The following is a 23,115-nucleotide window of genomic DNA, read 5'->3' on the forward strand; positions in this document are numbered from 1 at the left end:
CACCGGATGTAGCCTATCAGCATCACCACCACGTTCTTCGCATAGGCCTATAACGTCTTATGGATGAAAGGTTTCATTGTTTATATGTTTTTTATTAAAAGCTATGAATAATGTTCCCTAAATCGCACAATTTCATTGCCGTTTAACGTGTTTACCCCCACTTGCAGGCATGAATGAAATGTAAGCCCTAAAATCGCCTTAATTTATTTTCTATCCCCCATGAAGTCTTACTGGAATGTAAGCTCGTCACATCACCGATGGGAAGCAATTGGAATTATTGATCAAAAGCCGAGTTTGGGCTCCTGGGCTTTTTCCACTGTCTCAAGCATGAATTTGCAAATAAGAGGTTTGCTAGATACAATTCAGTAGATGAAGCCTACTATTAGTTGCAAATACCAACACAAAAGAAGGCTCATTTTCTGTAAATAGTTTAATATTAAATTAAAAAAGACTCCCATATAAAAAGAAAGCTACAGTCCACAATTCAATATTTAAACATAATTATTGAAAGCAAGGGTATGAGAAAATACTTAATTACAATTCCCCCCAAAATTCACAATTCATTGTTGTCTCTCTAACAATATAAAATCAAAATAAAACACATTAGCTGTACATATTTACAAATCTCCAAGTGTAGAAATTGCATAATCTGCTTCTTTTCATTTTATTTAAATACAGTAAGAGATGCCAGTATTATTGGGCTGGCAGATAGTGTACAGAGCAAAGCCATTTGAAGGACAAAGAAAGTATAACTCTATCCCACCAAAAATACATTGCGTTACAAACCCACACAAGATGGGCAAAAAATTATGTATAAAATAAATACAACTACTGAGCGATATTGTATGCTAAAAAAACATGGAAAATTATATTTCTTTTATACTAATACACATTTTTGAGAGAAAGAGATTTTGTTTAACAAATGTCACAACATATTGTAATGGCCATCTCAGTCTCTGGACTGGAATCCCGTTGAAAATCTGTGGTTAGAATTGAAGAGGGTTGGCCATGAGAACAGACAAAGGGTATCAAATATCTGGTAAGATGATGTATGGAGGAATGGTCTCTAAACCAATGTGTTCTCCAATCACATAAAACATATTAAACATTTAAAGGCTCAGTGCCATTATCCTCACAAGGTGAGTTAAAGGAATTGAATTCAGAGGTGCCAATAAGTTTGACCCCTATCTTTGAGAAGAAAAAAAAATCTTACTAAACAAAATCTCTGTTTCCAATTGTATAAAATATAATTTTAAAACATTTTGGAGCATACAATGGCTCAGTATTAGGATTAGGATTTTTTGTTGTTGTAATTTTTGTTCAATCTTTACCAAGGGTGCCAATAATTGTTGACTTGGATGTATATCTCAACACACTATTTCTTCAGCCATTCCCGTGAAAGGAAATAATTGAAATGTACATTGTTTGCTAAACATCACACAGAGAATATGTTGGAGTGTATCACAAAACATGACCACCAGATCGAGCTGGTACATTTAAAACCTCTACAGGATCGGTGTGCCCCTGCGGGACGGTTGAGCTAACGTAGGCTAATGTGATTAGCATGAGGTTGTAAGTAACAAGAACATTTCCCACGACATAGACATATCTGATAGGGCCAGAAAGCTTACATTCTTGTTAATCTAACTGCACTGTACTATTTAAAGTAGCTATTACAGTGAAAGAATACCATGCTATTGTTTGAGGAGAGTGCACAGTTATGAACTTGAAAATGTATTAATAAACCAATTAGGCACATTTGGGCAGTTTTGATACAACATTTTGAACAGAAATACAATAGTTCATTGAATCAGTCTAAAACATTGCACATACACTGCTGTCATCTAGTGGGCAAAATCTAAATTGCTCCTAGATTCCTAAGTCATTTATTGGCCTTTCTCTTGCATTTCAAAGACAAAAATAAAAGTAAAAAATAAACATGTTCTTTTCCCCTCCTTTGTATTATCTTTTACCAGATCTAATGTGCTATATTATCCTACAGTACTTTCACATTTCCACAAACTTCAAAGTGTTCCCTTTCAAATGGTATCAATAATATGCATATCCTTGCTTCAGGGCCTGAGCTATCTGCAGATAGATTTGGGTGTGTCATTTTTAGAAAACTGGAAAAAAAAAAGTGTCCTACCCTGAAAGCTTATCTTGAATGTGGGTTGTTAGTAGTGTCAAGTCATGCCCATTTCACATTATCTTTATGAACTTGAAAATATGACTTCAGAATATTTAGGCTGGAGTTTGCTGGCCAACTCATTGATCCTGCTTTGTGATACACCCCCTGATTGGGAATTATTACTTTTGCCATTGCATGGTTTCCACATCAAGGCTATGTGTTGAGTAGTAGTGTGTCTGTCTGCAGAGAAGCCCGAGACTGTCTGGCACAGATGCATGGTCTCTCTCTCTCTCTCTGGGTACACATACTGTATGACTACCACAGTGAAAGGGCTCAGCAACAGCAAGCATCTCTAGGAGTTGGTATAAGTTGCCCCACAACTCAGGTCCAGGATTAGATATATTTTGTATCCTCATAAGGATTTGGGTTATCTGATCCCAGATCTGTGGTCAGGGACAACGTCTAGCATCTCGAAAACACTCTTGGAACATACACAAACCACACATATCATACAATCTCAAACAGAGAGCAAACATAGGTCATTCAAGTAGATACTCTTATCCTGACTCACAGTAAACACACTGAGAAACAGTACAGGTTTTTTTTTGTAGACAATTCTAACACTTACATCATAACGGCTCTCAATCAATAACGCCAAGCAACCACACAGACTTAAGACGGGTCTTCTCCTAAGTGAAAGCATCCACAGAATTATGTTTATTTTTTTATCTAGATCACTCCTGTTCAAAGGTAAGAGGTTGGCATGAAGATATAGTAGTGCAGTTGAAAAACAGTGGGGGAGCCAGGATTATATAAAGCAGTGATAGTGGGTGAGGTTGGCGGTGAAGGGGAAACAGTCACTGTCTCTGGGACCTGGCACCCCGCCGCCTCCTGCCCCGGACCGACCTCTCAGGCTTCAGCAGCACCACCTACAACACAGACACACGTCAGCATCAGAACTGCTGTTAGAAAACAGGCCGTGGCAACTGAGATGATATAATAGGTCCAATTATGTTCAAATGAGAGTTGCGGGAAGGTCTGGTGCTTTTACCGTGGGTTTAGGTTCCTCTAGGGCTGGAGCATCCAGATCTCGGAAATCCTCCAGCACATTCTGTAGCCTAAGACACACAAAGAAATGAATATCACTATATATACACACACACACACACACACACACACACACACTGAGTGTACAAAGCATTAAGGACACCTGCTCTTTCCATGACGTGCATTGACAAGGTGAAAGCTACAGTACGATCCCTTGATGTCACCTGTTAAATCCACATAGAAGAAGGGGAGGAGACGGGGTTAAAGAAGGATTTTTAAGCCTCGAGACAATCGAGACATGGATTGTGTACGGTGTGCCATTCAGAGGGTGAATGGGCAAGACAGAAGATTTCGGTGCCTTTGAACAAGGTGCCAGGCGCAGCGGTTTGTGTCAAGAGCTGCAGCGCTGCTTGGGTTTTTCACGCTCAACCGTTTCCCGCGTGTATAAAGAATAGCCCACCACACAAAGAACACACAGTCAACTTGACAACTGTGGGGAGCATTGTAGTCAACATGGGCCAGCATCCCCGTGAAATGCTTTCGACACCTTGTAGAGTCCATGCAACTTCCTAATATTGAGTTGCACTCCCTTTGGCCCTCAGAACAGCCTCAATTCATCGATGCATGCTCTACAAGGTGTCGAACACACATATAGTGCGCATACGGAAAGTATTCAGACCCCTTGACTTGATCCACATTTTGTTACATTACAGCGTTTTTCTAAAATGGATTAATTGTTTTTCCCCCCATCAAAATACACACACAATAACCCAAAATGACAAAGCAAAAACAGTTTTGAAATCTTTAGAATTTTTTTTGAAAATGTATTACAAATAATAAACTGAAATAATCACATTTATTTTTTAAATATTTAATATTCAGACCCTTCAGACCCTTTACTCAGTACTTTGTTGAAGCAGCTTTGCCAGCAATTACAGCCTTGAGTCTTCTTGGGTATGACGCTATAAGTTTGGCACAACTGCATTTGGGGAGTTTCTCCCATTCTTCCTTGCAAATCCTCTCAAGCTCTGTCAGGTTCGATGGGGTGCGTCGCTGCACAGCTATTTTCAGGTCTCTCCAGAGATGTTTGATTAGGTTCAAGTCCAGGCTCTGGCTGGAACACTCAAGGACATTCAGAGACTTGTCCCAAAGCCACTCCTACATTGTCTTGACTGTGTGCTTAGGGTCGTTGTCCTATTGGAAGGTGAACCTTCGCCCCAGTCTGAGGTCCTGAGCGCTCTGAAGCATGTTTTCATCAAGAATCTCTCTGTACTTAGTTCCATTCTATCTTTCCCTCGATCCTGACTGATCCCCACATCATGATTCTGCTGCCACCACCATGTTTCACTGTAGGGATGGTGCCAGGTTTCCTCCAGACGTGATGCTTGGCATTCAGGCCGAAGAGTTCGATCTTGTTTTCATCAGACCAGAGAATCTGGTTTCTAATGGTCTGAGAGTCTTTTAGGTGGCTTTTGGCAAACTCCAAGCGGGCTGTCATGTGCCTTTTACTGAGGAGTGGCTTCCATCTGGCCACTCTGCCAAATCCTACCCAATCAATTGAATTTACCACAGGTGGACTCCATTCAAGCTGTAGAAACATCTCAAAGGTGATCATCAGCTCAATTTCGAGTCTCATAGCAAAGGGTCTGAATACTTACGTAAATAAGGTGTTAAATACATTTTGAATACATTTGCAGAAATGTATAAAAACCTGTTTTTGCTTTGTCTATTGTGTGTAGATAGATGAGGGAAAAAATCATTTAATGTATTTTTTAATAAGGTTGTAATGTAACAAAATGTGGAAAAATTCAAGGGGTCTGAATACTTCCCGAATGCACTGCACACACACACACACACACATACATACTGGTATTCAATTGAATTGTTCTAAGGAAAAGTGGTAGTGTTATAACCATTGAGAAGATAGGCAGAAAAGAACGTTGGTGCTCATCGTTATCAAAGATTAATGTACAGAATCAAAATGAGCTCACGTTTGTTTTCTCTTCCTGCCCCTCCTGGCTCCCGCCGTTTGGGCAGTTAGGTTCTGAAAGGGAAAAAGGCCACTGAAATCAATAAGGCACAAATGTAAATGATATCTCAAATCTTTCACTGCATGTTATGTAATATGCAATATTGTGGAGGAATGGCATTTTGAACCATGCAGTGTTAAAAACAATACATCCTTATGGCTCACCCTGCCCTGCTCAATGTGCTGCAGACCCACAGTCTCATCCTTGGGGCAGCTGCCCCCATCTCTGGGGCTCAGGTACCCCCCTGCCTGGGGTCTGTCCCCATTCCTATCTGTGACAGCCTGGCTGTACGACTCGGTCTTGGCTTCCTCAAGGTAGATGGGAGGCAGAGGGGGGTTAGTGTGGCCCTCTGGGACCCCTGGCTTGCTCTGCAGGGGTGTGGACGAGCCGTCGTTGCTGGGTTTGGGGGTGCCCTGAGCCGGGGAGTGGGCCGCCTCCAAGTTGAGCCGGGACAGTTCCGGGTTCCTCAGGGAGCAGGCCAGGCGAGGGCTCAGGGACAGGGGGGCGGAGGGGGCAGGGGGCTCCCCAGGGTAGGAGGGGGTAAGGCACAGAGGACGTCGGCCCCAGTCTGAGATGCTTCTTGCTCTTTAGCACTGACCTGGAGGAAAGAGGTGTAGATGGTGTCCATGAAGGAGGCATAGGGGTCCAGGACGCTCCCCACGGAGCCCTCACCACGTTGGGACACGGGGGTACGGACGGGACAGGGGCTGGGCACAGCCTCCGGGGTAAGCCGATTGGCTGGAATATCCTCCTGAGGGGCGGGGCTGTCTTTTTCCTGTAAGGAGATTGTCTTTTCTCCCTCGGAGGGCGGCGCCATGTTGAGCTGAAGGAGGAAGAGGAACGGCTGATGTGATCAACATCCAATACTGATATTTAAAAATCACAGGACAAGGCTCGTGTCAGGAGTCGGAACACAACAAGTACCTGGATGTTGTTGAGGAGGTTGATGGCCCCATCAGGGCCCTGGAGTAGAGGCATGCCCAGGGCAGAGGTCTGTACGGGGGGGAGGAGGAGAGGGCCTGCACCTAGCCCCAGCAGACTGTGGAGGCTAGTCAGAGCAGACAGGTCTCCTACAAAGACACATGGTTCATCACCAAAATGGTTTCTGAATGATCAATATGTGGGTAATGTACAAGATATAGCTTGGTTGTAGCTGTTCCCCACAGTTGTGCATAACACACTATTCGGAGAGTTAAATGTAATAGACAATACTAACTATGATTCAGCATAGCGAGGGCTTGGGACTATAAGGTTCTTTTAGCATTTTTGTCAAAATGTAGTTATTCTGTTCAATGTTCTCTAACTATATAGTACTCTAAAACACCCCCAAAAGAATGCTGTTAAGTTCAAAAGAATACAAGATAAAAAATATTGCTGACACCATTCAAACCGATGAGGGTTCAGAACTTTAAAAGCCAATTATTTCAGAATCAATAGGCAACAAAAGCGCTTGATATTACTAGCAGTGGAAATGAACAGTGCTGTGACTAACCTAGTAGGCCTGGGTTGAGGAGAGTGGGCAGTAACTGGTGGAGAACAGGGTTGTCCTTCCCCTGAACAGACAGGGGGATGAGGGTGTCCACCCCCCCATCAGGGCCTGAATTGGAGACCTGGATGGAGACAGGACCAAAACGTCAAACTGACCTCTCTAATACAGATAGAGCCAACTCTTTCACAAGGGCAAACTACTGAGTATGAGCACTAAGATAAGGGAGGGAGCCTACCTGAGGTGGGGGTTGTTGGGGTAGGGGGAGCTGAGGGGTGGTCGGGAGGTCAGTAGAGCCCAGGGCAGCGTTTAGCAGAGTGGGGCTGAGGGAGAGGAAGCCCGGGGGAGGGAGAGGAGCGGGGAGCAGGAGCGACTGCAGGGCCTGGAGGGGCCCCTCGGCTGGGGGCAGCAGGCCCTGGAGGGCCTCGAGGAGCCCAGGGCCGGGGAGGGAGGATAGGTCCAGGAGTCCAGAGCCTTTATCCAGAGACAAACTCTCCAACAAGGCTGGGATGTGCTGCTGCTGCAGGGGGAGGTCCAGGCTCAGCTGGCCCAGCCCAGACAGGGGCAACATGGCAGCCTGCTGTTGGCCAAGGAGCAGGGAGGCCATAAGGAGAGCCTGGAGGCCCAGTTTCTCCCCTATACCCAGATCACCCTCCTGGCCTGGGGTAAGGGTGGCAGAGGGGGTAGAAGTGGGTTCAACAGACCCAGGAGATTGAGAGGCAGCTCTCCCTGACCTCCCATTAGAGAGGGGAGTAGGCTAAACGGAAAGTTGTGGTTCAGATGGGCAGTCTGTTGTTGTTTCTGGTGTTGCTCTTGGTGTTGTTCATGCTGTAACAGTAGTTGTTGGTGTTCCGATTGTTGTTGATGATGATGATGATCAGGCAGTTGATGGTGTTGCTGTGAGGTGTTAGAGGTGGGGAGGTGACACTGCTGACCGCCCAGCCACAGGCCCAGGGGCAGGGAGCCCAGGATGGTGGGATCCAAGAGGGAGGGCAGGCCGGCTGTGGCAGACAGAAGCTGGAGGAGCTGCTCCTGGCTCATGAAGGGGAAGGCTTCGGCCAAGGGTAAGGAGCCGGGGGAGTCCCCTAGGGAAGGGGTGTTGCAGGAGCCGGGGCTGCAACCTCCTGGGGTTTTGCTCACTGTCGAGCTACGATGATCAACACTCTCAGGCTCTTGCACCCCTAGAGAGGATAAAATAGAACCCGGATGAAAAGGAGCGAGGGAGATGATTGTTCAAAATGCACAGTGCTCAACAACAACTAACATGAATACAGTCAAATGAACAATGAATCAATTTTCCTATTCCGTGGACTTCGCTTAGTTACAGACAGCATTTCAAGGCTCAACCTCACCTGCAGTGTTGTTGCCGGTGGTTGTGTCCAGGCCCCCTTCCTCCAGAGGCGTGGTGGAGGAGGCTGCCAGCAGGGCCAGCACGTGGTTACTAAGATCCAGGGGTCTGGGGGAGGTGGTGCTGCTGCAGCTGGTGACGGTGGCTCTATGGTTGGAGGTGGGGGTGCTGTTGGGAGGATGACTCAGGCTGAGACCAGGGCCTAGTGTTGATATGCTCTCAATCACTGATGCACTGACATCAGGCAAGGTCTGGCACATGGGAGACTGTAAGGTGGTGGTGGTATCCATAGGTTGGTTTTGGGCCTGCCGTAGCCTATCAGGAGTGTGTCGGGTGGGCGAGGGGCTACTGCGATGGTGTGCTGACTGAGCGTTGGACAGGGCCGTGGAGGGAGACCGTCTCTGTTTGGGACTGGTCTTCGTATGTGGAGACTGTGCACTAGCACTACCAAGCCTGGACAATGACTGAGTGGGAGACAGGGGCTGTGACAGGCCTTGCATGGTACAGGGATGAGAGGGGGACTGCATGGGGAATGGTCTAATGTTTAAATGGGAGGGAGAGGGAGACTGCCTGGGGCTCTGCCTCGTGCCTCCTGTACCGTGTCCAGAGCCGGGCTGGGCTCCGGCGGCTTGGGCGTTCTGCATACTGAGCAGGTGAAGCAGAGCGGAGAGAGGCTGGGTGGGGGGATCCGGTTGACCTGCCATGATTGTAGTGAAGTCCAGGGCGCCGTCAGGCTGCTTCTGAGGACCTGTGAGCGGGCAGGAGTGTCGGACTGAGAGCCTCAGACCCTGGAGGTGGTTCTCCGACGTGGCAGAGTGGGACGAGCCTGAGGTAGAGGAGGGTTGAGAGTGCAAGGAGGAGAGGTTGAGCACGTCACCGGGGGTTCTGAGACCGCTCACCTGGGAGTCCTTCAGCATGCTGAGCACCGTGGGCGAACGCCGCTGCCGCTTCCTGTGGGACGTCCGGTCTGTAGGGGAGAGGTGCAGGGGACTCGAGGCTAGGGGCTGCGAGAGGGTGGCGCAGGGGTGGAGGAGCAGGTGGGAGGCTGCAGGGAGGGGCCTAGTGATGGAGGGATGGCTGTTGTTGTGTAAAGTGCTGTTTGTTACCTTTGACTGCCGGGACTCTTTCGAGACCTCCAGAGAGGTGGCCGAGCTGAGGACGCTGGCTGAATTGGAACTGTGGTCGTGGGCCATCTGGCTGGCCAGCTGAGCCTTAGCTGCTGCCGAGAGGAGGCTACTGGCAGGAAACGAGGCTGTGTGTGGTTGCTTCTGGTGGTTCAAGAACTGTCCAAGAGGCAACCCAGAAGGACCAGCACTGATCCCCATGCCTGAGCCGGTGGCAGAAGCAGGTGCCTTTGAGGGCTTCTCACCCTTTTCAAGAGCTAGAGAGAGGATCTGAGGATTGCTTTGGTTGCTCAGTGAGTTTGTGTTAAGGATGTGATTATTAGTGCTACCGTTGCCTGAGTTCCTAAACTGCTCTAAGATGTCCTCGAGCTTGTATTTGGGGAAATGGAGGTTAGGGGACCCCCCGGGTAGAGGAGAGTGTGGGGAAGAAGAGGATATCCTTCTGGGGGGGTAGCCGCCCAGCACCACCCCTCCCACCTCCTGTTCAGAAAGCGAGGAAGAGGCGGAGGGGTGGCGTGAGCGCTGGCGGGGAGAGGGGGAACATGAGGGGGACAGGAGAGACCCAATGATGATACCATGTGGGTGGCTCTGCCCTCCCCTTCCCAGTGTCCCAGGGGAGGAGGGAGGAAGGGGAGAGAGGGGCCCCAAATGAGGAGATCTGGGGGCTTCCGGAGTCTGGGGTGTCCTCTGACCCTGACTGAAGTTGTGAGATGTGGGGGTGCATGGTGACCTCTGAGGTGCCCCATAGCTGGAGAATTGAGAGGTGGTGGGAGGGAAATGGAGAGGGGGGGCAGTCTCTTCAGAATCTCAGGAGAGTGATGAGAGTTAGTGCTAGCATGTGAGAGGGGTGAGGAACCATTGTAAGAATACACAAGTTGGGTAGAATATTTAGGACTGCCACAAGGGTTGTGGTTGAGATTATTGTTGGGCCTGGAGTGGACTAGATGGTGTTTAGAGGGATAAGTGCCACGTTCTTCTTCTTCCCTGTCCACTCTCATCCTCTTTGGATCTCGGTTCTCCATAATGGCACTGGTGACCTCTGCAAACAAACAAAAAACCTACATTAAGGGCTGGCACAATAATCGTATGGTTGACAACGACAACCACGAAACAAAACAAAACCACTGTCATAATGGTCTCAATTCAACTTTATTTTCAAGTAAATATAGTTTCCCAAAAAAGCTTTCTTTTTTTTCTCCATTCATTTTTAAGTGTAGAGGGTAAAGTTGGCAGGCCTAATCATTTTACGGGCAGAATGGCATGGTCGGGAGGAGAAGATTATTTTGAATAAGTCCCAAGCGGTCAAAACCATTCGTTTTTTAAGACGGGTTTCACAAAAGCTGTGTTGTAATCATTAGGTATGTCGTAGCACATTTTCAAAGATGCAAAATGATACGTTACAAACTAGAAACTAAAACTACTGTGACAATAACAGTGGTCATTTGCATGACAATTAATCACTACCCAAACCCCCATAATTGTCACAGAACTAACCAACACGATTAGTTACATTTCTGAGAGCAATTTTTCAGTAGCACCACGAAAACCGGTAATAGCAGTACAATATCCGACAAGTACTTCTGTTATATTAGATCTATTTTTTTCTTCTTTCATATTTACCTGTGTGACAGGAAACATAGGGCAGCTGTGAAGCCTGCATACTGCGACAGAGCGCTGCCATGGCAACCACTTTCCTTCGATGGTTACAGAGCTTTGTCATGTCCTGCTCTGCCTTCCCCACCGGCTGGCTGCGCTGCTGAACTTTGACCCCTAGGCTAAAGTTAAACACCTGCCCGAGACAATAAAGGAACATACCTTCAGCAAACCGCAGTCATAAAATCAGGTGTGACACAGCGGAAATGAGATGGGAGATGCAGAGGGAAAAGTGAGGTCTCCTTTACCTTGTGGATGACCAGCGGACATTCCAGGCCACACTTGCATGTGCCATCGGTCAACAGATAAGACTTAACCTCCTCCAGTGAAGACAGGAACGTGCCACTTGGACTGTTGGAATGGACACGGATGCAGGAGATTCGTTTTTAAATAAAAGAGAAGGGAAATCAAATATATTTGACAATTCCCTGCTCTAGCCCAGCTTTTGGGAAATGAAGACAAACGCACACCCAGACTAGTCTGAATATATAATATGGAATAACATCGTATAAGACACATAAGAATAGATTAAATGTTCGTAACACAAGCACTATGCCCGTTACTGGACTCGCTTACCTGACATACACCACAAGCCCGTCCTCCACTCTCCTCTGCCAGCCAATGGGGACTTGTATTGCCACAGTGTGAACTCCATCTGTGTCTCCACTGCCACTCTCACTGCCTCCCATCATTTTGTAAAAACCGCCTTGCAGCACCTTTGGGATAGAAGTGGCGGGAACAAATGTAGTATGAATCAGGGCTGTGGACGATCCCAGAATGGCAATATTTCTTCCATGGGAAAAATGGAAACACGAAGCAGATCAAACTCTTTAGTCGTTTATAAACCTGTAGTACGTAACATATTGTGTGCTTTAGATTGGAAAATAAATAAAAGTGACTGGATTTTGGACAACATAATATTTGTTTCCAACATCACCTATTTATTGCCTTACCGCCTCACGCCATTTGCACACCCTGTATATAGACTTTCTTTTTTTTCTTTGTGTTGTTGACTGTACGCCTGTTTATTCCATGTGTAACTCTGTGTTGTTGTTTGTGTCGCAATGCTTTGCTTCATCTTGGCCAGGTCACAGTCGTAAATGAGAACTTGTTCTCAACTATCCTACCTGGTTAAATAAAGGTGAAATTTTAAAAAATGACAGCTTTTTCCTTAAGATGTTAAGCCCTCTTCGTGTTTTGTTTCCTGGTCATGATACTAACGAGTACCACAATACTGGTATAGTCCCAGCCCTAGTATGAATGCATGAGAGCTTTAATGAACAACTATTACGACAACAGTACTGAGATTCGGATTTCAATATTTCCCCACCAAAAACGCAACCAGAGTTCCAACTCATAGAAACCAATATAAAGTCAAACAGAGCATGGCTGATGAGTGAGGAAGGATATCATGTCGTTTTCTCCAGTATACCTTGTCATCTTTGAAAAGTCCAAGATAGTATTGGCTATGGTATCCACCGTTTGAAGGCCATGGTGTCAGCGGAGAAGAACAGACTCTGCCAACCTCCTTCCAAACGCCTTGCAGAACTCTCCAAGAACGAAGTCTTCTAGCCCTACTTCAGAAGTCAGCCCCTCCAAAAACGCTGCAGCTCACACTCGGGCCACTGTATATCTGCAATTGAAGATAAAGATGTACCTAGTTAGTTAGCCTTTAAATAAACACATGAAATGTTGAACAAAAGGGATCTCTCAATTCTGATCGCTACAATAACCCACACAGACATAGAAGGGAATGCATATTTGGACATGCCTAGTTGTATTTCAATTGAGTCAGTAGCGTAGTATCAAATAGCTAGCTAGTTGGATGTTGAAATGAGAAGGGAAACCCAGCATTTGTAACCTGATAATAGAATAGTTAAATGCACACTATACTTATCTAATATATTACAAGAGAAAGCAACACGCAAAGTAGCGAAATCACATGCACAACGAGGAAGGTCCTATATCCAACCTCGGGCTAGCTTTATCCCAACTAGCTAGCCAACTAACGTAAACGTAAATGTTGCAGTCTGATGTTTCGTGACAGGTTGATAGACACAGTGCGAAATAACAGCATTTTAATCATGAGAACTTGGGGGGGAATGGTTGTTTATAACTAGTCATGCATGCTAGCTAGATAACGAAGAATTGAGCGAATTGCATTCAACCGTTCTGTTCTAAAACAAGCTCTCGAAGTTTTTGGAGTCTTCTCCTGTAAGCTCGCGGGAGAACACATAGTTAGCTGGCTTGGTAATGCTAAACTATTTTGGATGTTAACCTTATCTAGACAGCCAATACGGTGATCAATCTTTCAGTGCAGTCTTTTCGCCACCAATCAAATCTCCGCAGGTCTATTAGATCGCTACATCTGCCCATCAGGTTAAAAACAAAGGGCAATAAATGCTTCATTTTACTGCGCCTATGATCTTGGGGCGAAGCTAGCTCGCTAGCATTGACAGACATTTACTTGATTCTGTAGTGTCCCAAGACCCACCGATGTCCGATCGTGTCGCCAAATTATTCAGTTATTATCTCCAGACACTGCTCGATCAGGTCGGTGTAGGTTAAGCAAAAAATTAGCGTAGCTGATGCACCTTTTAATCCCTATTTCACGGTTTCAATTTTTTTCTTGCAGATTCCGTGCAAAAAAAGAATGGAGTTTTCTAATGAGCATGCGCACTTGGGATGCGAGAGACGGTTGTACCCACAATGCAATGGGACCTTTGTAGTGGTAGTCAAAGATTGTGTACTATGTTTACAAGATAGTTAAGTGACCGCTCTAACAATGGAAATACATGTCCTCAAAGATGGAAGGCAGGCGTGAGGAAGCGACATCGGGTGGAACCATTCCAGCCAATGAGAGGGCAGATACACGTGTCAACAACAAGCCATGGAGATAGATCGAGCCGGGGTTTGCCAAACTTTATTGCTTCGTGTCTCACCAATTGAGGTGTCTTTTGAGTCCTGACCAACCATATGGGTTGGGCGGTGAAAAAACATACACAGACCACACAATAAGTTAAAAAATACAACCTTGGCAGCAGAGAGAAAATGTTACCGTTTTAAAGCTAATTTCCTGCAAATCTACACATTTTGTAATGGAGCTGAAATAAAATGTTGCCGTTTTATAGCACATTTTTCTGCAATACATTTTTCCATATGGCTAATGCTATGTTCTTATTATAACAAAGTCAATGATTGTCTCGTTTTTGTTTTGATGATTGTAAGTATTTAAAGATTCTAGGCTATTTCTATTCGGTTTTAGTTGTTGAAGTTTACCCTGAAAGCGTTTTTTTCCATCCCTAAAATTTTTGTTTTTTTATTACCAAAAATGTAATCCCACGACCCACCTGGACCCCTGCCGCAACCCACAAGTGAGTCCCGACCCACAGTTTGGGAACCACTGAAATAGAGGACTCATCTTTGTATCTGTGCTGTTATAGTGTCTGTGAAAGCACGGGCAGTGCCAATGCCATCTCCATTTAAAGTAGTACATTTTCTTCTTCCTCATTGACTGATTGCTCCAAACTCATAGGAATCCCCACCCAGTTGACTATTTTAAAATGGTGGAAGCCCTCAGTGGCAATGTCCATGCTCAAACAGGTTAGATGCATGATGAGTCCTCTATCTATCTATATGACAATAAACACAACTCAATATTAGGTCGTTTTTTCAAAGTATGTCGAAATGCCACGTGCGTCCACTTATATTGGTGCATTGTAACACCCTAAACATTATGAAACGTTTATTTGATCAAATTACCACACGTAGCAAATTAGAAATTCATTTTTTGTGGACCAAATTCAACACTCGTTGACCACCATATAATAAGTCCCCTTATTTTCATGGACAGATTTTGAGCGGAGTAAAACCTCTTGCCTCGCGCAATCTCTGTGGTAGCCGACGCAAAAAATACAATAAACGAGCCAGTTTGTTGTTCAACAGTGCTGGGGCCAAAAATAGGCCTTTGTAAAATCTCTTGTTTTCATCTATGGATTAGCTACCTCGGACTACTCCCATATCAGTCTTCCACAATATGAATACATTTTCAAATTCTATTATTTTGATCCTCTTACATAAAAACCACACATTTTTCTTTCTGTTTTAGAATTTCTTACCTATTCAATAAGGATTTTAACTGTTAAAGGTTTTATATGGAATAGTATAATGTGGTGTTCACAGTGTATTGAAAATGCGAGAAACTACAGAAATTCTGATGATGCCTGCAGTTTGTACAGTAAGCCAACAGTAGGCTGTGTGTGTCTTGGCCTGCCCTCTCAGGTTGTGAGCGGGGTCTGATTTCCCCTCGTCATCGGTGCCCTGAAAGTTACCCAGCTGTCTCACTCACTCACAATGACACCTGCCCTCACAGTCCCTTACTCACTCACCCCTCTGCTCTAACCACTAACCATTGGATCACTGCTAGGAAATGACATGCATAAAGAATAGCTCAAAAGGGAAGTACCAATCAAGAGTTAGAAGTGTTTCGGAGGTCTCCGGTGTGACAGGTTGCTCATCACACACGAAAGGAACATCTCTGAATCCAAACTGGTGAAGAAAGCCTTTGCCATTCATCCACATACCAGATTCAATTTCTTCATTGACTGGACTAGCAACCAGTGGGACCAAGTATGTCTCAATTTCAACTATATTGCATTCCTCTGTTTTTAGCGTGTGGTCTGTTCAGTTCTTTTCTAACTCGACATCATATATTTAATTTTTCGGTCAGCTATTAGTTAGATAGCAAATTGTTTAAGTTTTCATTGAGAAGGGACTGAAATGTCAAATATTCACGAAGACTTCTGGTCTTATATCGTTGTACTTTTCCCCAGAACTTCTCAGCTCATGCCCAAATTTAGCTATGATGAGATTGAGTTACCCTTCCCCAAAATAGTAGAGTGGATGAGCGTATCTTGGGGGGGGTATGCTTGTGCTTGCTTGTGTGTGTGGGTAAATCATCCTGCCCATACCTAGCTGTTCTGTAAATCATTTTTTTAAACTCCCACAGACTAGACCAAAGTAGTCAAGTGTTCCATTCAAATGGTTCTCAGATTGAAGGTGATATTGAAAGCCAGTGTTTCTGTTCCCTAAACTGTCTCATGTCTCAGGTGCGTAGCACTGCAGGACGAGCGTGAGAGCTCACACATCACACCATGGCCCAATATGACCAGTGAGTCTACTCTCATGTTGCTGAACTCAATACACTCTATGTACAGCATGTGGATAGTCCTTTTAAACAGTTACCCCTGGTTCTAATGAACACAATATGGGAAATCTTTAGGAATTATATTTTTCATTGCAATAATCATGTTAAACTTGGTCAAATTCAAATGCTCAGCCACCATAACAATTCTTCTGCAATGTTCACTCTCAAATACATTTCAGGTGTCCTTGCTGCACGATGTTGCTTAATGTTCTCTGTTTGTTTGTCGGTGTTAGACTGGAAGATAAACATTCGGTGGATATCCACGACAACCCCACAACCCCTGACAATATTGTAAAAGAGGAAGACAATACTGTGAGTGGCACATCAATCTGCCACCGTTGGCAACACCATCCCCCAAACATATTAAAATTACCGCCAGCTAGGACGCTCATTAGTGTAATATATGTGAGGCTTCCCCGTTCCCTATTTCTATTCTGTAGTTAGGTGACACTATGGGCTAAACCTAGAGCTTTTTTGTCATTGACCACATACTCGCCCGAAGTCAAATAATATTTTAAATGCTTGTTAAATGAAAAGCTACTTTTACTTTACTGATTTACTTAACTGATGCAAAAAACAACAACATTTGCCCGTTATAGAGAACGACCGTGTGGACTTGTCAATGACAGGAAAGCATTATTTTGACTAGACTGATTTTTACCTCTCCAAACAGTGGTCACTAGGGAGAAGGAAGGAAAGCTGTCTACCACTAATAGTATTGAGACGTAGCCACTCTCTCTGCAGGTATACTTTGTTTATGAGGAGGAGGTGGAAGTAGAGGAGAAGGAGCCCGAGCCTGAGCCCGTTGTTATATTGGTGAATGACAAACCACACAAGTTCAAGGACCACTACTGCAAGACGCCCAAGTTCTGTGACGTCTGTGCTCGTATGATCGTCCGTAAGTTTAAAATGGACCAGGAGTCGCTCTTGTATTTATTCATATTATCTGTAAAGCTTAATCATACTGACTAGCTTCTTTACTGTACATATTTTCAACCTTTCAGTCAACAACAAGTTTGCTCTAACGTGCAAAAACTGCAAGACCAACATCCACCACTCGTGCCAGTCCTATGTTGAGTATCAGAAGTGCTTTGGCAAAATTGTAAGACGTTTTCTATTCATAATTCAGGTCACGATCGGTATAAAGTCAGATCACGATCAAGTTCATGCTGCATGTGGTTGCCGGAAACACATAAATTCCTCTGCGTATTCATATTGCGGTCTCTCCTGTAGCCCCCAGGTTTCAGACGAGCATACAGTTCCCCTCTATACAGTAGTGACCAGACAGATGCAGGTAAGACACTAGACATCTCGACAAGCTAAGGGTTCAACTTGTGTTCAACATATTTTGAACTGTGTGTTCCCTCTGCTGCGTTCTCCTGTCCAGCCCACTCCAACCGTAACGACCCTGTGTTTGACACCCTGCGGGTTGGGGTTGTCATGGCAAACAAGGAGCGCAAGAAGGGGTCTGAAGACAAGAAGAACGTGAGTGTGGCACACATTAGCCAAAAGGGAAATGAATGACGATAAGTCACAATAACGGTATCATTAACTGACAGACATTTGCATAGGGAATATAAATTGTATGTTAACCATATTTTTCACCCTCCAAGATGATGATGATGATGATGGAGGAAGAGGAATCACAACAACCCAAAGAAGACGAGCAGGCAGAAGGTATTGAAAGAGGATGAAGGATGTTCATATTGACGCATGTGATAATTCAAGTTGGTGCCATCTATGGTTCCACTGCATCAACTGTACAAAAATATGGTGTATTTATTTATAACCACATAGTTTTACTTAAACAAATTGTGCCATGTGATTTGATATTGGATCCCATCAAAGGGAACGGTAAACTAACTGAGCGGTTGTTAAGCAGCATTAAATAAAGGTTCAATAAAAATTAAAAATTAAAAATTAAGAATATTGAGTTGTACAGTTGTGTAAAGTGGGATGGATGTCCTTTGGGTGGTGGACCATTCTTGATACACACGGGAAACTGTTGAGCGTAAAAAAAATCTAGCAGTGTTGAAGTCTTGACACAAACCGATGCGCCAGGCACCTTCTACCATACCCTGTTCAAAGGCACTTAAATCTGTTGTCTTGCCCATTCACCCTCTGAATGGCACACATACACAACCCATGTCTCAATTGTCTCAAGGCTTAAAACTCATTCTTTAACCGGTCTCCTCCCCTTCATCTACACTGGTTGAAGTAGATTTAACAAGTGACATCAATAAGGGATCATAACTTTCACCTGAATTCACCTGTCTATGTCATGGAAAGAGCAGGTGTTCTTTATGTTTTGTGTATGTATGTCAACCTTTTCTCAGACAAAACAGAATGGCATACAGTACAGAATAAATCCCCAAAATTCTTACACTGAATGTCAAGGAGCTACATAAAATACTTGTAATACTGGGTCTAAACGTTGAAGAGTTCACCATTGTTGTATTGAAACTCTACAAAGACCATGTGTGTGATGTGTTTGTAGGAAAGCCCGAGGGGGATAAGAAGGGAGACAAGGCTGACAAAGCAGATGACAAGGTAAGGGGCTTTAACCGCCTGACAAGCCCTGACGTCATGTATACACTAACCACGTCCACATCAACAATAACACCCTGTCTGGTATGTCAATACCAGTAGACAAACATCGGTCTATGTATGCTACAGAAAAAGAAGGAGATGGGAAACATGGGAAATCAGTCCCATTACTACCTGGCTCTGTACCGCTTCAAGGCCATTGAGAAAGACGACCTTGACTTCCAGTGAGTTTCCTCAAACATTTCCTTATATTGTATGAATGACGTTTTATGTCCAATATTTCAGTCTGGTGAACGTTTTTAAATCCAATTTCATACAAATATTACAAACCTTTGTGTGTCTTTCAGTCCTGGTGATCGAATCACTATAATCGATGACGCCAATGAAGAATGGTGGAGGGTAATGGTTCCTGACCAAATGATCAAGCAAGCTGACAATGATCAAAACTAGCAATGGCTCTACCAGCTCATTGGCTGTGCTTTCTCATTTATTGTCGACATCGTAAATAAGGCCTATTTTCTATTCTCAGGGGAAGATTGGTGAGAAGACAGGTTACCTCCCCACCAATTACATCATTAGAATAAAAACTGGGGAGAGGGTGTTCAAGGTGACACGGTCCGTCGTGGGAAACAGAGAGATGGGACAGATCACTCTGAAAAAAGACCAGGTAAGAAACAGATGGGTCGCTGTTTGTCAGACCTGAGTCAAATACTATCACATCCTTGAAAGTACTGTAATTTAGGTGTACTTTATGTTTCTAGGAAAATAATGTGTTGAGTTTTTCTTTGTACAGGAAACTGATTTCAGCTTTATGATCATGAACAGTATGGATGGAGGTGTGCATGTGGACAGTGACTGTAATGACGCTACTGTGTGTGTGTGTGTGTGTGTGTGTGTGTGCGTGCGTGCGTGCGTGCGTGCGTGCGTGCGTGTGTGTGTTCGTGCGTGTGTGTGTGCCTGGTCATCTGCAATGATTACAGTACCTCTGTGGAGCCACAGCACCTTCCTCCATCCTCTTTGTATTGTGTTGCAGATCGTGGTGAAGAAGGGAGAGGAGGTGAATGGCTACCTGAAGGTCAGCACCGGCCGCAAGCTGGGCTTCTTCCCCGCCGACCTGCTCCAGGAGATCTGAACCTTACCGGATCACAACCACAACCATAGGACTTGGGTCACACCGTCACCAGGACCATAATCACACAATTCATCAAACCCAGTTCCAGTGAACACACGTGACCAGGCACATCATTTTTATACTACCAATCTAGCACCACTATCATTTTCCACCTGTAGGGGCCTAGGTCTGATCTGGTGAGTCTGTAAGCTGTTTGAGGGCTGTAAAGGCTCAGAGGGGGCAAGGTTCTTGAGTGTAACCCAATACTGCAGCCTCCCCAGCCTGTTGAACTGGGTCAGCTGGCCATGCAATCCGAGCTGGATGGAGAAATGTGTTAGGTCAGACCGTACATGTGTGTGGTGGGAATTTAAAACGTTAACATGTTTGTGTCATTTTAATGTGATGAAAACTGGACAAAACCTTAAACTAGATCTTCAGCAAGGTTCAAAAGGCAATGGCTGTAACTACTGTAAGTAGCTAGGATTTCGACATATTTTTTTGTTATTCATTCTAACAAATTTATATTTTGGAGGCTATTGCTTACTGTCACTGTAGTAGCTTTATTTTCCCCTTTGATGTCCATGTTAAAGGGAGCTTGTTAAAGTGCATGTCGTTATTTTTTTGCATGGGCCCGTCTTTAATAATCATTGCCAAAACAATGTGCTGTGTATTTGAGGAATTTATATAGAGCAATAGCCTATGGTGACACACAGACCCACATGCTTTTGCCAGACTAACGTAGGCCTATCATTGATGCAAGATTGTAACATTACAGGCCTATCATTGATGCAAGATTGTAACATTACAGGCCTATCATTGATGCAAGATTGTAACATTACAGGCCTATCATTGATGCAAGATTGTAACATTACAGTACAGCCATTTGTTATTCATGTTCTATTGAAATACCAACAGCCAAGTGCAGGCTTATCCCATGTGTTGTCTTTCTTGATATGCATCCTTTCAAAACCTATATAACTCTGTGATACCGTCATAGTAAACTTGAATGACTGACCATTGTGTAAACATGAAATCAATTCACAATTAGAAATAATGTACTTTATTTTTGTAGCAGTATTTTGCATTCGCTGATATGTGTGTGTCTACTATAACTCAGGACTCATATGCCTAACCTAAACAGGTAGGCCTTATCAGTTCAGCTTTTGTCTACAAAATAGTCATAACAGGTACTCATCTTGATCCAGTGATGGGGACCAGAGCCATATATTTGTTCTAAATACATGGCTCTGATGTTGACAACTAGTGATGTGCAGTTCGCAAACTATATTTATTTATGTCGTTATTTTTGAACTACTCTTTTTTTCTGACTCGAGAAACATTATTTGTTTTTTTTTGAGTGACTGGTTCATTTTAGTCCTTCATTTGACTTTCCTCTTCTTCTTCCTCATCCCCTTCTTCTTCCTCTTCTTCTACTTCATCATGTCGTTCACACATTTTGTTTTTGCATGCCGCTACCTACCTAAATTTGCACCAACAACTAACCCTACACTCAATTGTATAACACTATTTTTTATCATTAAAAAATGCATGTAGAAACTGTCCAACTATGGAGAATATCCTAGCTCCATATATGAAATTAAGGAAATGCGTATATGGAGCATGTCTACTCCTTATATCTAATAAAATGTCAGATATACACGCTCCTTTGTCCCATGCCCTCCTTCACACTTCTTACATCTCCAAATCTCATTCCTACACACTGCTGCAATATGACCATAAGCTTGGCATCTGAAACACCTCAGTGGGTTCGGCACAAAAGCTCTCACTGGATAACTGACATATCATAACATGACTTTATCAGGTAAAGAATCTGCTTAAAAGGACAGACCCTGCTCTGGAGAGCAAAGCAAGTCACAGGTCTCGTTTCACTAGTCATGTGACATGAAGTGTCCGCTCCCTCTGGACTGAAGAAACACAGAAAATCCTCACAAGTCCACTTTGAGTTACCTTCACCAATTTAACAGTACCCAAATGATTTCCTACCCAGCCTGAGACTACATATAGATCAGCCAAAAGGCAGGGATCCACTTTCTTCAAAAATGTCGAACCCACTGTGCCCGAAACATCCTTTGCATGACCATCAGGGCAAAGCTTGGACAGAGGTCTTCACCACAGCATTCATCCTCAGGTTAAATTTCTGAGCCATCAAAGCTAGCAGAATACGGGTTGTACTTGATGCCATTCTTCTTCAACACACTTCTTCTCTCTACACTCAGCTCTTCTCCTTCTTCCTCGCTGTCCATAACCATATCTATCTGTTCACCACGCTCTTGCCATGCCTTCAACAGCTGTATTGCTTGCAGAGCACGCACTGATGGCGTTTCTCCAACATAAACTTCAGTTCCTTAGGCCAATTTACAAGTCTGGCTATCTCTTGCCTCTCCGTGTTTCTCTTCTATTGTTACAACTGAAACCCGATTGGATTAGTTTCACTTGAACCTGAATGTTCAAATGGCATGTGACAATCTGCCAGCAAAGTCACAGGAACTCCAATAGACTATACAATAAAAACTTTGATGCATATGGTTCACATACACTATACATATACAAAGGTATGTGGACACCCCTTCAAATTAGTGGATTTGGCTATTTATACCATACCCTTAGCAGCCACAGCTAAACCTCGTTTCAAATGTATCAAAACATAATATTATTTGTATGCCAATCAATCAACACATATACATAGTTTAAAGCACACGTTTACAAGTATCAGTCACAAATGACAGCTCCAATAAGCCCTATATGGTAAACGACATGTGAACGGGAGGCTCGTAAAATCATGACTCTTTCGAGTTTTCAGTTTATCGTTCGCCGGTAGGGGTCCTGAATGCTCTGGGCATTGCTGACTAAAGTGAACGAAATGTGTCGAAATATTTGAATTTTGAACAAACGAACAGAAAAGATCAGAGTAAGTACAAATAGTCCAACTTCCCGTCACTAGTTACAAAATTTAGCAGACTACCTGTATGTAGCTCTCTATGGCAAGCCTTACATACAACAACTTTCCACAAAACTTCCTCAACATTTATTTCACAAGAGTAGGAAGCCCAGCCGTGAGGCCGGGCATCAAAAAATTAGTTGATACTCATAATGTTCCTCCCCACGGAAATCTTTAGTAAAAGGCGAAAGATTTATGCGATCTGAAGAGAAACCAGAGTGTACTGCAGACTAAACGAACCGGCTAGCAACACGTTCAATTCATTACAAGTCCCGGTGACGTTATATATATATCAATATCACCAAAACTGTAAAGTTGGCAAATCACAGTTTTATTACATTGAAATGAAAATAATCCCACATTCGTAGTGGAAACATGTTGCAGTATTATTATTATATTTAAACATTTAGTAGCCTATAATTCCGCACGAAATGCATGCTGGGGATTATTACAACCACTTCCTATTTCAGCCACAC

At 44.0% G+C, this 23,115-nt stretch overlaps 2 protein-coding genes and 1 non-coding gene across 3 annotated transcripts; 1 reads left to right on the plus strand and 2 right to left on the minus strand.

Annotated features, from left to right (window-relative positions):
- Positions 1 to 412: 412 nt before the first annotated feature.
- Positions 413 to 13,505, minus strand: LOC115131925 (methyl-CpG-binding domain protein 5-like). Its single transcript, XM_029664022.2, is given in 16 exon segments — positions 413 to 3,057; positions 3,180 to 3,246; positions 5,167 to 5,219; positions 5,370 to 5,740; positions 5,743 to 6,028; positions 6,130 to 6,275; positions 6,698 to 6,815; positions 6,930 to 7,369; positions 7,372 to 7,872; positions 8,044 to 9,954; positions 9,957 to 10,202; positions 10,784 to 10,952; positions 11,065 to 11,167; positions 11,393 to 11,532; positions 12,249 to 12,449; positions 13,311 to 13,505. Coding segments are annotated over 14 exon segments (4,599 nt in total). The 5' UTR covers positions 11,509 to 11,532; positions 12,249 to 12,449; positions 13,311 to 13,505; the 3' UTR covers positions 413 to 2,985.
- A 1,700-nt stretch (positions 13,506 to 15,205) lies between these two features.
- Positions 15,206 to 21,344, plus strand: LOC115131933 (SH3 and cysteine-rich domain-containing protein 3-like). The gene is made up of 13 exons (XM_029664041.2): positions 15,206 to 15,445; positions 15,925 to 15,986; positions 16,256 to 16,334; positions 16,767 to 16,920; positions 17,027 to 17,124; positions 17,256 to 17,316; positions 17,410 to 17,507; positions 17,636 to 17,699; positions 18,520 to 18,572; positions 18,699 to 18,793; positions 18,917 to 18,968; positions 19,099 to 19,236; positions 19,603 to 21,344. Exons 2-13 carry the CDS (start codon positions 15,970 to 15,972, stop codon positions 19,699 to 19,701), a joined length of 1,008 nt encoding a protein of 335 aa, XP_029519901.1. The 5' UTR covers positions 15,206 to 15,445; positions 15,925 to 15,969; the 3' UTR covers positions 19,702 to 21,344.
- Positions 21,345 to 22,745: 1,401 nt separating this feature from the next.
- On the minus strand, positions 22,746 to 22,861 carry LOC115132900 (U5 spliceosomal RNA). Its single transcript, XR_003864156.1, has one exon. It is a non-coding gene; the product is annotated as a U5 spliceosomal RNA (small nuclear RNA).
- Between the last annotated feature and the right edge of the window lie 254 nt (positions 22,862 to 23,115).

This window comes from Oncorhynchus nerka, linkage group LG7, assembly GCF_034236695.1.
Source record: "Oncorhynchus nerka isolate Pitt River linkage group LG7, Oner_Uvic_2.0, whole genome shotgun sequence".
Lineage (NCBI taxonomy): Eukaryota > Metazoa > Chordata > Actinopteri > Salmoniformes > Salmonidae > Oncorhynchus > Oncorhynchus nerka.